General features: G+C 35.2%; 1 protein-coding gene across 1 annotated transcript; it reads right to left on the bottom strand.

Moving 5' to 3' along the window:
• Window positions 1-2,212: 2,212 nt before the first annotated feature.
• Window positions 2,213-2,725, bottom strand: LOC141703106 (secreted RxLR effector protein 161-like). Its single transcript, XM_074506707.1, has one exon. The coding sequence runs from the start codon at window positions 2,723-2,725 to the stop codon at window positions 2,213-2,215; it is 513 nt and encodes a 170-aa protein (XP_074362808.1).
• Window positions 2,726-17,540: the final 14,815 nt, after the last annotated feature.

The following is a 17,540-nucleotide window of genomic DNA, read 5'->3' as shown; positions in this document are numbered from 1 at the left end:
AAATTATCAAAATCGACTCAACCCAACCCAACCCAACCCACGGGCACCCCTATCTCTAATCCATCCTCCGTGGAAAGCTATCCAAGCTTTATCAGCATCAGCCCCTGCTACACGTTCAGCCTCTCTCCCATCACTGCGTCTGAATCACTATGCCTTGGTCGATATAAGAATTTATATATTAGAAAAGAAAATGACACCATAAAATATCGTTTGAATTTTTATATCAGCTACCCAGTTGTTCACGGCTTCACGCCACTGATTTGGCTAAATTATATTTAGTTGTCAACAATATTCCGTAAAACAATGTCCTGACCCGTTCTTTTACATTGACAACTTCTCCCTACTTTTTCAGGTCTAATTTTTTATTTTGTGCCGTTAAATTGATCAAAATTTGATCCAACTGTTTTTCTATGTCCATACTCCCTCCCTCCGTCTTTTTTTAGTTGTCTGATTTGATCAATTAAATTGATCTAAATTTAATATTATAAAATTAAAGAAAATAAAAAAATTATACCATTGAAAATTATATTTAATCTACTTTAATATATAATTTTCAGTTTTTTTAAAAAAATAATATAATAGTAACAATTTATCTTTGTTCAAAAATTAATCAATTTGATCGATTAAAAAATATGATAATTAAAAAGACAGGAGAGGAAGTGGTATATACGGGGTATCTGGAAATTTCTAGTTATGGGAACATCTTATAAATTTTGAGATTTTTTTTTTAAACTTGAATTTTTAGGGAGCATTTTTAAATATTAATGAAAAAATTAATTAATAATCTTTATTAATGAGTGAGACCCCTTTTAAGTGGTACACAAGTATTTATTTTGGTTTCACCAAATTTTGATATCACCAATTTTTAGTTTCACTTATTCATTTATGTATATCTTATAATTTTATTTTTGCATGTCTTTTAATTATACTAAAATTTTGATTACACCCTTTATTCCTTAATGTATATCTTATACTTTTATATGTCTTATGATTCTATTAAGTATGATTTTATTTTTGTTATCTTATATTTCTACGTGTATTATTATTCTATAAAATTTGATTTTATTTTCGTTTCATCCTTTTATCTTTATCCTTTGTATTCCTAATTCTCTTCTCTATTGATAGTTCAATATATTATACGTACTATAACGAAAGTACTATATATCTTTTTAACCTTGTTGAATCATATAATTTTTTAATATAGTTATTAAAAATTCTATTATAATTATACTTTTTATTTCTAAGCAACACTCAAACCATCTAATTTCATATATAAATATAGATACTGTAACAAACTCTTATTTGAAAATATATTATTTTTAACTGTTTTGATTTAGTACAATCGGTAGAATTCTATTTTTATTATATTTCTTGATTTCTAAGTATCACCCCGATATTCTTCTTTAATTTCTATATATTATAAAATATTGGTTATAGTAACAATAAAAGATCTATTTAAAGAACTACTATGTTTTATCGGAGAGAGCAATATGAGGAGGAGAAAGAGCAGAGAAGATCTTCGGGTGCATTTTACTTCTTACTGGATGTGGCTATTTGTAGGCAAAGAAGGGAACAAGTACATTAAATGAATAACAAATTTTCTACTCTTACGTGTAGCTTTACTATTTAACATTTATTTAACCTTTGAATATAAAAACCAATTCATAACACTCCTCTTTGAATGTTATTATATAATGAATCATAGACTGCCTCGTTAAAATCTTATCAAAAAACCCAGTGGGATAAAAACTTGACAAAGGAAAAAGAGTATAATTTTCCCTTGAAAAAACTAATCGATCCCTAAATTCTCTTGTAATAAATCCTTGAGTCGACGCATTCCAATGTTATATCGCAACTTCACAAATGTTGAATTTGGTAATGACTACGTGAATAAATCAGCAAGGTTGTCACATGATCGAATTTTTTGTACATCAATTTCACCATTTGTTTGAAACTCATGAGTGTAGAAGAATTTTGGTGAAATGTGTTTCATTCTGTCTCCTTTGATGTATCCTTGTTTAAGTTGATCAATGCATGCAGTGTTGTCCTCAAACATGACAGCGGGACTTCTTGTGATGTCTGGTAATCCACATGATTCTTGAATATTCTTGATGATAGATCGCAATCAAACACATTCTCTACTGGTTTCATGAATTACAATAAGTTCTGAGTGATTTGTTGAGGTTTCCACTGTAATTTGCTTCGTGGATTTTCAAGAAATGGCTGCACCACAATGTGTAAATACATATCCAGTTTGTGATTTGCCAAAATGAGGATCTGACAAATATCCAGCGTCTGCACATCTGATCAACTGAGATGTTGAGTTTTTCAGGAAGAATAACCCAAAATCAATTGTTCCACGAACATAACGAAATATATGCTTAATCTCATTCCAATGTCTGTCCATCAGAGCAGAGCTAAATCTAGCCAATAAATTCACAACAAATGAAATATCTGGCCTTGTACTATTTGCAAGATACATAAGTGCACCAATTGCTCCAAGATATGGGATTTCAGGACCAAGAACCTTGTCACCATCTTCTCGTGGTCGAAATGCATCTTTATCAGGTTCTAAAGATCTAACTACCATTGGAGTAGTCAATAAATACGATTTATCCATGTAAAATCTGTTTAAGACCTTTTCTGTATATGTAGATTGGTGGAGGAAAATTCCTGTTGACAAGTGCTCGACCATTAGAGTAGTCAATGGATGAGATTTATCCATGTAAAATCTGTTTAAGACCTTTTCTGTATATGTGGATTGGTGGAGGAAAATTCCCGTTGACAGGTGCTCGACTTGTATCCCAAGATAATATTTTGTCCTTCCAAGGTCTTTCATTTCAAACTCTGTCTTCAGGTATATGACGGCATCATTAACCTATGTAGTTGTTCCTACAAGATTTAACTTATCCACATATACAACAATAATCACAAAACCATATTATGATTTTTTGATAAAGACACATGGAGAAATTTGGTTACAAATATACCCATTTTTTGTAAATAACGACTAAGTCCGTTATACCACATACGACCAGATTGTTTCAGTCCATACAATGATCGTTGAAATTTAATGGAGTATATATGACGAGGTTTCTTGAAATCATCAATTTTTAACCCCTCTGGGATTTTCATAAAAATTTCACTATCAAGTGAATCATACAATTCTGCATTAACGACGTCCATAAGACGTGTTTCCAAATTTTTTTTAGATGCCAAACCTAATATAAAATGAAAAGTAATTTCATCTATCAGTGGAGAGTATGTCTCTTGATAATCAATGTCAGGCCTTTGAGAAAACCCATATGCTACAAGTCGGGCTTTATATCTCATAATTTCATTCTTTTCATTTCATTTACTTATGAATACCCATTTATTCCCAACAGGTTTCACACTAATTGGTGTTTGGACAATAGGTCCAAATACTTATCTTTTACATAATGAATTTAATTCTATTTAGATTGCGTCTTTCCATTTTAGCCAGTCTTTTCTTCGACGATAATTATCTAGACTTTGTGGTTCAGGATAACAATTTATGTCGACACCCAATGCCGCAGAATACACAAATACATCATCAATTATAGCTTTACTTTAATCCCATAATTTTATATCATGCACATAATTTATTGAAATTTTATGATTGTTTAATCCCGTATCTTCGGGGACTGGAATCTCTCCAGGAGATAATACCACTTCAAGGATATTTACTTCTTCTGGAGCATGTGCCACTTCAGGGGCAATATTCTTTTTTTTCGTGGTGCAACATCTTTTGCACCGACCGGTCTACCACGCTTCAGGCGTATCTTTGATTCTGTAACCAATTCTTTTGTATCTGATTTTTGAATCGATATATCTATTTTAGCTAGAGTGTTTACTGCAGGTATATGAGATTTAGTTATATTTCTAGAATCGTTAAATGCGCCAGGCATTTGGTTTGCGATATTTTGAATATGGATAATTCTTTTAACTTCAAGTTCCCACTAACCGGTACGTGGATCTAGAAAATATAATCCTGATGCATTCCATGTTATTTCAGAATTAACTTTATTCGAATGTTTATCTCCCCTAAGGGAGGAAACACAAACTCGTCAAAATGACAATCTGCATATCTTGCGGTAAATAAATCTCCAGTTATAGGTGCCAAATATCTAATTATAGATGTGGAATCAAAACCAACGTAGATACCTACTATTATTTTAGCTCCCATCTTCAATCTCTGTGGTGCAGCAATCGGTACATATACAGCACTTCCGAAAATTTTGAAGTGAGAAATTGTAACGACTGAGAAATTACGTTTGTGTTATATCTTAATAAAGATGATTTGTGTGTGATAATATGTCATTGAGTGTGTTTAGTTATAAAACCCTAGCTGTTATATCCTACGTGTGTTCTGTTTTGTCACAATGTATTCCAGGTAATTATTGGGTGTTTTATTATAGGTTAAATGTTTTTATATCAAAAGTTATACGGCCCAAACAGTATTTTAATAGCTGATAATTTATACAAAATCATTGGCCTTATTTTGCCTAATATGGCATATACCATATCGATATTCCGAACATTCAGTCGTTTTACAAATTTCCTCATTTCGCGAAAAATGACTTTTACGGCCCCCTTCGGGTGTCAAAAGCCCCACAAAAATCACTTTTTTATTTTTATAGGATTATGATATTATCAAGTATCATTTTTCTTTGCATTTCTGTATTATTCACAATTTTTGGGATTTTTTGACATATATTTAGTATTTATTGGATATTTAAAAATTCAAAATTAATACTCAAAAAAATTTGTTAATTAAGGGCCAATTAATTTTATTTAGGGATATACTCAGGGCCTTAATTTTTATTAGGGGTATTTTATTACAATTATAAATAACTGATTTTCTATTAATTAATTAATTAAAATTATAATAAAAATTCAGAAAAATCAAGAAATTCCCCAATTTCTGTGCAATTAGGGTTTTGGAGTTCTTGGAATCAATCCTCAATTTCAACGTGATTCTGTTAACCAAATCAGTCATGTAAGTAATCAAACTGAAACTCTTTGAATCTACTTTCGATTCATGTTGTCAATTTCGTATTTAGATTGTTCGATATTAAAAATATAATTTCGGGTTTAAATTTCGATTTGGGTGTTTTTGATAGAAGATGCTGAGATGAATTGAGTGTTATAGAGTAGTTAGATCATCGAATTTGCAGTCGATTAACACTAGTTTTGTTGATTTTTGTTTTCGTTTTGTGCTCGTCGAAAAATCGCCGTTATAGGCGGCGGTTTCGCATTTTTCCGGCTTCAAAAATGACGAGTGAAGGTTGGGGTGTTGTCCTGTGACGTTGGGGATTAAAAACGAAGAAAAACCAGCCTGGAATCGTGTCGTTTGGTTGCTGTTTCGCCCTCGCCGGAGCTATCGTGTAATAACCCAATTTTTGAAACCCTTATGAATAGTATTTTTGCTGAATGAGAAAACTTTTCATGCCACACTATGTAGGGGTTCTGATATGGATATTCTGAGATTTTATTAGTACTTTATATGGGATATAAGTGTATGTAAAGATCGTCAGAATCCAAATCCGAACACTTTGATTTTTCCCGGAAATACACTAGATACGGAAAGATTTGAGAAAAAGGTAACAGGATAAAAAGGATTTAAATTAATAGATTATAGGAGAGGATCATAAAAGGAATATAATATATTGAGAAAGGTTAAGGGAACCTAAGTAATAAGATCCCGGGTATGATCCCTCAAACGATAAACGAAAACGAAAGTTAAGCGAACCGTATAACAGATCAGCGGTCATTAGGCAAACGATTAGGAAGTTAATCAAGGGGATTAGTGGGGATGATGTCATCCAACCAATAGAAAGAGGACAAGGAGGGGAGGATGACATCATGAGGATGACACAAGCATGACATGGGAAGGAAGGAGATGTGGTGGCTTTTTAAACCACACAAAATCAGGGCAACTAGGTAATTTACTAAAACAAACACAAAAATCAAACCAACCAAGCCAAGCAAATCATTTTTCATCAAAATCAAAAAGAAACCAAGGCATTGTTCTTCATGCTCTCGGCCAAAACAGAACCAGAACACTAAAACTGCTGTATCTCCTTCATTTCTCACTCAAATATTGTGTTCTATAGCTCATTGGAAAGGTATTGAGATGGCCTACAACTCTTGTTCACAAGTCTCATCCAAATAATCATGGTAAGACCCTCATTTTTACAGTTCTTTAAATCGGACTTTTAGAAACTTCAAAGCCTAACTTTGTGTTCTTAATTTCTTTGGAAAGATCAAGCTTGTAGGAGGCTCCCTAAGGCTTCCTAGCAACTTAACACCTCCCAAGGAAGGTATAAAATTCAAACCCTAGCCTTTACTTTATTTGTTAGTAAGTTTAATGGTTGGTGTTGTGAAATGAGAAGCATGGATTGTGATTATTAGTAGTTTGGTTTGATTTGGAAGTGTTTTGGTAATTGAAGCTTGATTATAGTTCATAGGTCTTGATTGTGGTTGTTTGAGTTGAAAACCTTGGAGATTATGGACTGATGTGGTATGGTTTAGGTGAATTTTTGTTGTATTGATGGTTATGAGTTGGTTGGTGGTTAATTGGAGTAGTTTAAACATTGGTAATCGCGTAAACATAGCCGTCGGTAACGTCCGATTTTCTTTGGACTGTTTTTGTGCATAATATTAGGACCCGAGAACCCCCTGCTAGATTATGACCACTGCCATGATTAGATAGCTCATGTTACGAGCTTCGTTTTGATATGTAGTTCGTTCGATTCCGATGCACGGTTTAGGAGAAACGACCGTTTCAAGTAACGGCGTTTCGCGAACGAAACTTTTCCCCTCGCCTTATTTGAAACATAGGTTAAAGACCAAAAAGGGTTAATTAATGTATGAAACATTTATGGTAAGTGTGTTAGGCGTTGGTAAGACACTCGCGAAGGAATCGCTTTAAAACTCGTAAAGGTTAAATTATTAAAAATGGTGAGCCGAGGGTACCCGAGTGACTTAAGCGAATCAGTGAGCGCAAACAAGCGTTAGAGTCTAAGTTAGTTAAAGTATAGATTTACACGTGATTTTGGTTTAATTCCAACTTACTTGTTGTTTATAGGTTACCAGGACTCGTCCCGAGCCTTTTATCACCCCAAGTCGCTCAGGCAAGTTTCTACCCGTTATACTGTTGTTGTGATGTATATATGTATATGCATTATCTTGTGATAGATGCATGTTGGTTCATTAGCAAATGTGTCGATATATTGAAGCATGCTGATATGGTATATATATGCATGCCTGTTCGTATTCTTGCCATATATATCTGTTGGTTCATTTGATAATACCTATGCTAGAGAATAGCAGTAATTTGCATATACCCTTAGTATAAGGACCCAAAGGTGAAAATATTTTCTAAAACCGGGAGTCGAGGATCCCGAGTAGATTTGTATATATGGATATGGATATATATACATATATATTTATATATATATATGGTTATAGTTTTCCAAACCTATTAATCGAATAAGGTTTATTCGATAACTTTACTTTATTTTATTATTGAATATTATTTCGAATATTATTCGAAGGCGTATGACTCCTTTTATTTATTTATTTGAATATTATTTGAATATTCATTCGAGGGCTTATGACTCTTTTATATTCTTTATTGATATATATTGAATATTCATTCGAGGGCTTATGACTCAGTTTATATTATTTAATGAATATTATTTGAATATTCATTTGAGTATCTATGACTCCGATTATTTGCCTGAGATATATTCTTTATTTATTAAAGAATAAGGTTGTCAATAATCAAACTTATTTTCGATTATTCAAATAAAGATAATACTTTCATATAAGTATATCTTTGGTTATTAACTACGTTTCAAGTTATAAGTTTTAATACTTCTACTCAATTATTTTTATAAAGATTATTCTTTATGGGAATATTATTTAAATAATAATATTCAGTTCATTTTTCTAAATATTCTGGGGACTGATTTACTTCATTAAATCAGCTTTACTCCAAACACTCTTAAAGTGTTTTCGAGTCTTCAAAATGATTTTTAAAGTCAGAGCGGATCCCAAAACTCATTTTTATATTTAAGATCTTCCTTTTTAAGGGGATTTAAATACTCGCTCAAAACCTGGGGAATCCGGCTCTGTGGTGTATTTTATATTCGCAACGAGGTTGCAGTTTTGGTAAATGAATTGATTACTTGCCCAATGTTCGGGAAGTAAGCCCATCTAATTGAGTCGGCATAAGCGACAGGCCGGGGTACGGTCTATGAAAGTGTAAGTGGCTGGGTGGCAGTCCATCAACGCGTGAGGCCGGGTGGCGGTCCAGCACAGGTCCTATGTGGCCAGGGTGATGACCGGTGGGATTCATCCATCTACAGTAGAAAAGGTTACTTATTGGTATCTTTGCCTGATCAGCAAGATATCTGGTTTATGCCAAAATTCTTTTCCTTCCAAATTCATTGGATATTGCAAACTCTGTTCATACTTTACATGACAGAGGTTCAGGAAATGTATGGATATATATATTATATTATATCGGGACTAAATAAGTATCTCGTAACTTCATTATTTATAATATATTCAAAGATTGAATCTATTCAAATTTCTTGTAGTCTCATCTATGTGATGAACTTTTGAAACTGATTATAACTTGAACGGTGGTAGTTCAAGTAGTATTGGGAAAGATATAAGTATATTGGGGTATTTGGTAACCTCATCTTTTAAACTTATATCTAATTAATAATTGTCTTATGAATGACAAAGATTTTCAGAAAAACGTTGAGACAAGGTTAGATATATGAGATCACCTTGCAACGATATTTTTTTATACAGTTATACACTGGACTTTGTGTATATTATGCATGGAAGAGGACTTCCAATATTTTGAAAAGTATATATGTATATATACTGAATATTTTGCGACTTCATCGCATTAAGATATCAAACTTGGTTCATTTCTTTTGACCAAGACTTTCATGAGTATTATGAGTAGGCTCATATATTGTAAATCATTATACATATTATTTTGGTGGGCTTGCTGCTCACCCTTGCTTTATTTCTTCATCACACAACAACAGTTAGGAAAGATGGCCAGACTCCAGCAGACCCAGCGCAAGCGCGTGGGAAGCGTCCCGCGTCTTCCCGTTGATGTTGTAGCTGTTATAGCTGCAGAGGTAGATCTATTGTAGATCAGACCATTACTTTTGAGAATCACTTATGTATAATTATAACTTGGGGCAGATAATGACAATTAATTGTAAATTTATCAAGTAATCATTTTGGGTTGTAATAACTTTAAATTGTGGATTCAAAGACTTGTACTTATTTAAATTTCATCTCTGAGACTATAACGGGGTTGTGGTGGGTGTGTAGTGGGGGTCACAGTACAGAGTATGTTAGAGGTAATTATTAAGATTGGGTGTTATTAAGGGAAATGGAACTCGTAACGACCGGATCCCCGACCCCCGGATCTGGGGGTGTTACAGAAATGGTATCAGAGCTAAGCGTTATAAACCTCAGAGATGATGGGACGTTAAGATAATAGTTAACTAAGATAATAAGAACTCTTGCCAAGTTCATAGTCGGGCTACCTACGTAGCACTGACAGTTAAACCCTTATGGGAACCCTTATAAATATCGTGATAGGAGCGTAGTTCGTTATCGTATTTGGTAGCGGGACTCCGAACCCTGAGGTTGAGGAGCAACATCGCGATGATATTTTATTACTAATTGGAGATCGGATTGTGGATCGATAGAGTGTCCTAATGCAGGACGGATGATGTTGATATTGAGGATTTAGCGGTTGAGGATGTTGTCCTAGAAGGGATAGTTGTTGAGGAGGATCCTGACAGGATTGGATAAAGGGACCACTGATGAATTGATGACCATGGTTTGGTCGACTACCAGAGGTAGGATTGGCCGGTCACTACCGGAGGTTCGTTCAAGTTGTAAAGATAGTAGCCCCTTTAACGCGGCTTACTCGTAAGACTGAGAAGTTTGAATGGACAGAGAAAGGCGAGAACAGCTTTCAAGAACTGAAGCAGAGGTTGGTGATGGCCCTTATGCTGGCATTGCCGGATGGAAAAGGAGATTTTGTGAAGTGTAGTGACGCTTCGCACAAGGGCTTAGGGTGCGTGCTTATGCAGCACGGTAAAGGTAATCGCGTACATGTCAAGACAATTAAGGTAATATGAAATTCGATATCCCGCTCATGAGCTTCAGGCTCGTGGCAATAGTTTTACCCTAAGGATTGGAGGCACTACTTGTATGGAGAGAAGTGCGAGAATTACCTAAGCCATAAGTGCTCTAGTACATTTTCACGTAGAAAGAGCTCAACATATGCCAGAGGAGGCAGTTAGAGCTAATCAAGAATAATGATTGGGAGATTCTTTATCATTCGGGGAAAGCCAATATGGTGGCTGATGCCCTTAGTAAAAAGGAGAGACTCAAGATGATAATGTCTTTTGGAGAGTTTATAAGAGATTTTGAGAAAATGGAAATAGAAGTGAAGGTAACCGGAGCCGGTACCGAAAAGCTGTTTGAGATTGCAATACAGCCCGAATTATTGGAAAGAACATATTGTGCCAGAAAAAGTGATGAATGAAGGCAGAGAGCCAACAATAGATATGAGATTATACCGAGAGAGATGATAAGGGAATAATGAGGTATTCCTATAGAATTTGGGTTCCGAAAAGTTCAAGAGCGTAAGGATGAGAACTTAGATGAGAGCCATAGTTTGAGGAATAAGATTTAGAGCAAACCCTGAACGTGATAGTCAGGGAGGTCGCCATCAAGATAGAAGGAACCCATGACATAATGGAGTGGAAAATGAGGATTTTAAATTAAAAGATGACCCCAATTATGGGGAGTAGGATGAAACATTTCATACTAAGGAGACAGAAAGTCGAGTAAGGAAAGGAGACCCGAGACGGTACTCCTATACGGCAATTCATGGACCTGTCTAAAAAGAACTTAGACTATTATCCCCAACCACCACCCTGAGGAGACAGTGCGGTGAGAAATTCTTTCAGGACCTTTAAGTCGCTAAGCTCTCAGAGTTCCATGGAACAAGCTGACCCAGCCGAGGCAAGAGCCTGGCTAAAGGAAATATAGGAATCATTTGAGATTCTAAATGATTGACGAATCTCAAAAGGACTGTTTTTGTCACTTACCCTCCTAAGAGAGAGACCACCCGCTGGTGAAAGACCAAGAAGGCACGGAGCCAGAGATTATGATAAACTGATTAAAGTTCAGCCAATTGTTTTCGGGAAAGTAATTCCCCAGGTTATGGAGAGAGTGTAAAAGCTTTAGAGCCAGAACAAAGGCAGACGAGTATGATGAATTGTGAATTTAAGTTGTAAAAGTTGTCAAGATTCGTTCTAAGGGCACGAATCCAGAATGGACGGGATGTTGAAATCAATGCTTATGTTGTGTTGGTTCATGAAATAATGATAAGAGAAAGGAAAATAAAAAAAAGAAATTGAAGTGGAAAGGAATATAACGACAATAGAGTTTGAGGTATGATAAGGGAGTTGGGTATGAGGAAACCCTAACGACTCGTAGCAATAGAAATAGAAAAGTATGCATTCGACAGGATGAGGGTGATTCACCATGAGTTAAAATTGATGGTTGAGGGCATAAGAGTATATATATTTTATCCCCTGTAAGTTGGGAGGATTCGACGGAAACCTTGAGGTAATTGGAAGGATAAATAATGAGACGCGGATAGACTGAGGAGACAAGAAAGTAAGAAATTAAGAAAATTGGATGAAGGAAGTGACCTTCAAGAATGGAAATGTGTAAGACCGGTGGCTTGATACCCAGGAAGGGAGACTGCCAGGTATGAAAGATATCCCAACATTGAGATGACTGTTGAGATAAACAACAAAAGTAAATAAGGATTTATTAAGAAGAAGTTCACGTTGAACACGACCAATATCTTCCAGATCATCCATGTGATCATTACCAAATTCAGGAAAGAAAAGCGGATAACCATTTTTATCTTTTGGAGGCCATGGGATTACCTAACTTGAATAAGGATGCTATTGTGAAATTCGGTATAGACTATCGAGGTGGAAATGATTGAATAAGATACCCTATCAGGGATATATGACTTTATTTATCATGGAAGGATGCTTGTACCTTTTTAAAGGTGGAATTAAGGATAGAACATCGGTAACTTAAAACGAATCCTAAGGGGAATGCATAAAGGTTGGCATTTCACCCTTATAGGGATAGTATGAGTTTTGACAGTATGAATTGGAAAGGATTAAGGTAATAATAACCTTTAAGGATCAGTGGAGAAATTTTTCAGAAGTATATAGACAATGGTTCTAGTATCAGTAAATGGTATTTTGATATGCCTGTATATAGGGAATACAGGAGGAACGATTTGAAGGATAACCTTAGAGGTTTACAAGGAGAAAGGAAATATTCGAAATTCTCAAGAATAAAAATGTTGATAAAGGAAATATGACATAATTATAATGATGCCAAGTGGGGCACGTGTTAAACCACGAGAAAGTATGGATCGAACCAGTAAAGGTCGAATTATTCAGGGCAATTAGACTTAAGATAAAAGATGTTCTAAGTATGATTGAGAGTCAGTCGTGACAGTGATTAACCTCTAAAGACTGAGGCAATAACTATGGAAAATGGTGATATTTTTTTTTTACTCATCAGATTTTAAGGAATACATCTTCACAAAAGCAGTGATTGAAATAAGGTAGAAAATTTATTTGGAGGTGGTTAAAATGACATTGACTATAAGGAAATTTTAATATCAGGAAAGGCCAAAGAGGTGGCCGACACTTTAAAGGTAAGAGGATAATTATAGGCGCTTGTGCCAGAGGAATACAGTGATGATGGTTAAAACTGTGAAGGTTGTATTATGGTTTGGAAGATTGACATTCCTTCTGATGACTGTGCAATACCCAACCGTAATAGTAGTTGGTAAAGTTTAATTCGTGTAATCGCCATGAACGGGCTATCTATCTTAGGAGGTCCTATCTTGGGATAAGCCAGGACCATGTTTCCAAAAAGGACTAGACGAACCTTGAGTTAAGTCTTCTATTTAAGGCATATGATTAAGAATGGTATTAACCTGCTATCGTTGCTTTGATTGAAACTCTTCTGCAATTTTATCTGCTTCACGTCATGAATGTACGTCAGGATCAGGAGTGTTCTTCATGAATCAAGAACGGTGATCATGTTACCTTCCTTAGAAGAATTCGATATGATATGAATGGAACTCCGTATGGTTAGCTATTAAAACTTCATGGAAAACGAATGACTACAGTAGGTCAACGGTGGGCCATAGTAATGTAGGAATGATTCTGAGAGTAATGAGCTGATTACTTACTAACCGTGAGAGTTGTATTGGAATGGATGTTGAGAGTAAGTACCACTAATCGGGTCGTGGTGGTGTATAAGTTATCATTGATAGACTAATTAAGTCAATTATCTACCTATGATATATTTATTCCTTCTTATCGATAAAGAGTAGTATTACCCATACGAAGAAGGTTGCGGTATAGAAATGGATTCTAGTAACGATGAGGTCTAGAATGAGATCCCAGATTCGATTTTCGATATCGAGGGAGTTTTCAAAGGTGATTGTGTATAAGCTCGAGGAAGAGCATGGGTCCATAGAATGATGGACGGAATAGAATATTTAGGCATGGGAAATACGATGCTATAATACTTGATGCTGATATAAATACGTATATGTTTTGTTCTCCTATGACAAACCTCTATAATTCAGAGGTAGGTTCCAAGCCAGATATTTTGTGGCAGTATATATATATTTTTTTATATATACAATTCTCTTCAGTTCATTCTTTTCTCTTCTTTTCATTTCATGTAATCTGAGAAGAACAACCCTTCCAGAAGGGGAGGTATTGCCGAATGACTATCTATCTGTGTGATAGAAGCCTAGTAGGATACCATCTATTGTTTAATTGCTTGGTCAAGTACTAAAGGCTGGCCACCTTCTGTACTAACTATGCAATATAACAAGTGTTCATGATCATAGTGATCTCTCAACAAATTCCTTTACTTCTATTTGATTGATCAAATTTTGGAAAATAGAAACAACTGAAAAAGGAGTAATAAAGTAGTGGTAGTATGCGGAATGGAAACACATTCGTGATACTAAGGTTGTCGTGGTCATTAAAAGGTTATAGAACGCTAACGAGCAAAAGTATAACTAGTATAATATTAGGAACGGAAGGTTGTAGCGATTACGAACTAGAAAAGAATGGGTATTGAGAAGCAAAAGCTCTAATGCTAAACGCTATAATGAGAGTACTGTGCAATAGACTTGAAAGAAATTGGAATGATCACTTAACGCGGATTTAGTTATATCACGACAATAGATCATATGTCATTATCGAGGTGTCACCTTATGAGATCCTTGAGGGAAGATAATGTCGATCTCCCTTATGTTAGGATGAAGTTGTAGAGCGCAAGATGCTCGGACCCGCAGTAGTCCAAAGGACCAGGGATATAATAGATCTAATCAGAGGACGGCTGGTAGTAACCCAAGATGGACATAAGAGGTATGCTGATTTGACTCAAAAAAGGACAAAGAGTATGAAATAGGGGGCCTAGTAATGTTATAGGTATCCCCTTGGAAACCCTTGAAAAGGATTGATGAGGTTCGGAAAGAAAGGAAAGCTAAGTCTACAATTGTTGGACCCTTGGATATATTAAGACGTTTGGGAAGTTAGCATAGGAGCTAGCCCTACCCCCGAACCTGTAGCAAGTTCATAACGTGTTCCACGTATCAATGTTAAGGAAGTGTAATTCGGATGCCAGACAAATAGGGGCATATGAGCGCATAGACATGCAACCAGACGTAACCTATATGGAGCAACCAGGAAGGGTATAGAGTAAAAAGGAACGAGTGCTTAGGAGAAGGGTTATCAAACTAGTAAGAGTTTGATGGTAGAACCACAATGTGGGAAAATTTACTCGAGAGTTAGAAAGTGCAATGCTAAGAGAGTATCCCCACTTTCTATCTGATTCCGGGACGGAATCCTTTTAAGGAGGGGAGACTGTAATAACCCCAATTTTTGGGAAATTTTTGAAACCCTTATGAATAGTGTTTTTGCTGAATGAGAAAACTTTTCATGCCACACTATGTAGGGGTTCTGATATGGATATTCTGAGATTTTATTAGTACTTTATATATAAGTGTATGTAAAGATCGTCAGAATCCAAATCCGAACACTTTGATTTTTCCCGGAAATACACTAGATACGGAAAGATTTGAGAAAAAGGTAACAGGATAAAAAGGATTTAAATTAAAGGATTATAGGAGAGGATCATAAAAGGAATATAATATTGAGAAAGGTTAAGGGAACCTAAGTAATAAGATCCCGGGTATGATCCCTCAAACGATAAACGAAAACGAAAGTTAAGCGAACCGTATAACAGATCAGCGGTCATTAGGCAAACGATTAGGAAGTTAATCAAGGGGATTAGTGGGGATGATGTCATCCAACCAATAGAAAGAGGACAAGGAGGGGAGGATGACATCATGAGGATGACACAAGCATGACATGGGAAGGAAGGAGGTGTGGTTTTTAACCACACAAAATCAAGGGCAACTAGGTAATTTACTAAAACAACACAAAAATCAAACCAACCAAGCCAAGCAAATCATTTTTCATCAAAATCAAAAAGAAACCAAGGCATTGTTCTTCATGCTCTCGGCCAAAACAGAACCAGAACACTAAAACTGCTGTATCTCCTTCATTTCTCACTCAAATATTGTGTTCTATAGCTCATTGGAAAGGTATTGAGATGGCCTACAACTCTTGTTCACAAGTCTCGTCCAAATAATCATGGTAAGACCCTCATTTTTACAGTTCTTTAAATCGGACTTTTAGAAACTTCAAAGCCTAACTTTGTGTTCTTGATTTCTTTGGAAAGATCAAGCTTGTAGGAGGCTCCCTAAGGCTTCCTAGCAACTTAACACCTCCCAAGGAAGGTATAAACTTCAAACCCTAGCCTTTACTTTATTTGTTAGTAAGTTTAATGGTTGGTGTTGTGAAATGAGAAGCATGGATTGTGATTATTAGTAGTTTGGTTTGATTTGGAAGTGTTTTGGTAATTGAAGCTTGATTATAGTTCATAGGTCTTGATTGTGGTTGTTTGAGTTGAAAACCTTGGAGATTATGGACTGATGTGGTATGGTTTAGGTGAAGTTTTGTTGTATTGATGGTTATGAGTTGGTTGGTGGTTAATTGGAGTAGTTTAAACATTGGTAATCGCGTAAACATAGCCGTCGTAACGTCCGATTTTCTTTGGACTGTTTTTGTGCATAACATTAGGACCCGAGAACCCCCTGCTAGATTATGACCACTGCCATGTTTAGATAGCTCATGTTACGAGCTTCGTTTTGATATGTTCGTTCGATTCCGATGCACGGTTTAGGAGAAACGACCGTTTCAAGTAACGGCGTTTCGCGAACGAAACTTTTCCCCTCGCCTTACTTTGAAACATAGGTTAAAGACCAAAAAGGGTTAATTAATGTATGAAACATTTATGGTAAGTGTGTTAGGCAGTTGGTAAGACACTCGCGAAGGAATCGCCTTAAAACTCGTAAAGGTTAAATTATTAAAAATGGTGGAGCCGAGGGTACTCGAGTGACTTAAGAGAATCAGTAAGCGCAAAACAAGCGTTAGAGTCTAAGTTAGTTAAAGTATAGATTTACAAGTGACTTTGGTTTAATTCCAACTTACTTGTTGTTTATAGGTTACCAGACTCGTCCCGAGCCATTGTAACCCCCAGTCGCTCAGGCAAGTTTTCTACCCGTATAACTGTTGTTGTGATGTATATGTGTATATGCATGATCTTGCGATAAATGCATATTTGTTATTAGCAAATTCTTGCGATATATTGTAGCATGTGATATGGTATATATGCATGCCTGTTTCATATTCTTGATTTATATCTGTTGGTTCAAATGCTTATAGTTGCATAATACCTATGCTAGAGATAAGCGGTATTTGAGTTTACCCTTAGTATAGGGGATAAAAGGTGAACATATTTCTAAACCGGGAGGCGAGGCTCCCGAGTATAATATATATTTATATATATATTGATATAGTTTTTAAAACTATTAATCGAATAAGGTTTATTCGATAACTTTATTTTATTTAATGAATATTATTACGAATATTCATTCGAGGACTTATGACTCCTTTTATTTTATTATTTGAATATTATTTGAATATTCATTCGAGGGCTTATGACTCAGTTTATATTATTTTGAATATTATTTGAATATTCATTTGAGGATCTATGACTCCGATTATTTGCTGAGATATAGTCTTATTTTATTAAAGAATAATGTTAGATACATACTTTTTTCGAATCTATAATAAAGATATTGTATTTCGATTATTCAAATAAAGATAGTACTTTCATATAAGTATATCTTTGGTTATTTAATACTCATTTCAAGTATAAGTCTTACAACTTCTACTTCAATTATTTGTATAAAGATTATTCTT

This window comes from Apium graveolens, unplaced genomic scaffold (genome assembly GCF_009905375.1).
Source record: "Apium graveolens cultivar Ventura unplaced genomic scaffold, ASM990537v1 ctg6229, whole genome shotgun sequence".
NCBI classification, from domain to species: Eukaryota; Viridiplantae; Streptophyta; class Magnoliopsida; order Apiales; family Apiaceae; genus Apium; species Apium graveolens.
This window is presented reverse-complemented; position numbering and strand designations above follow the sequence as displayed.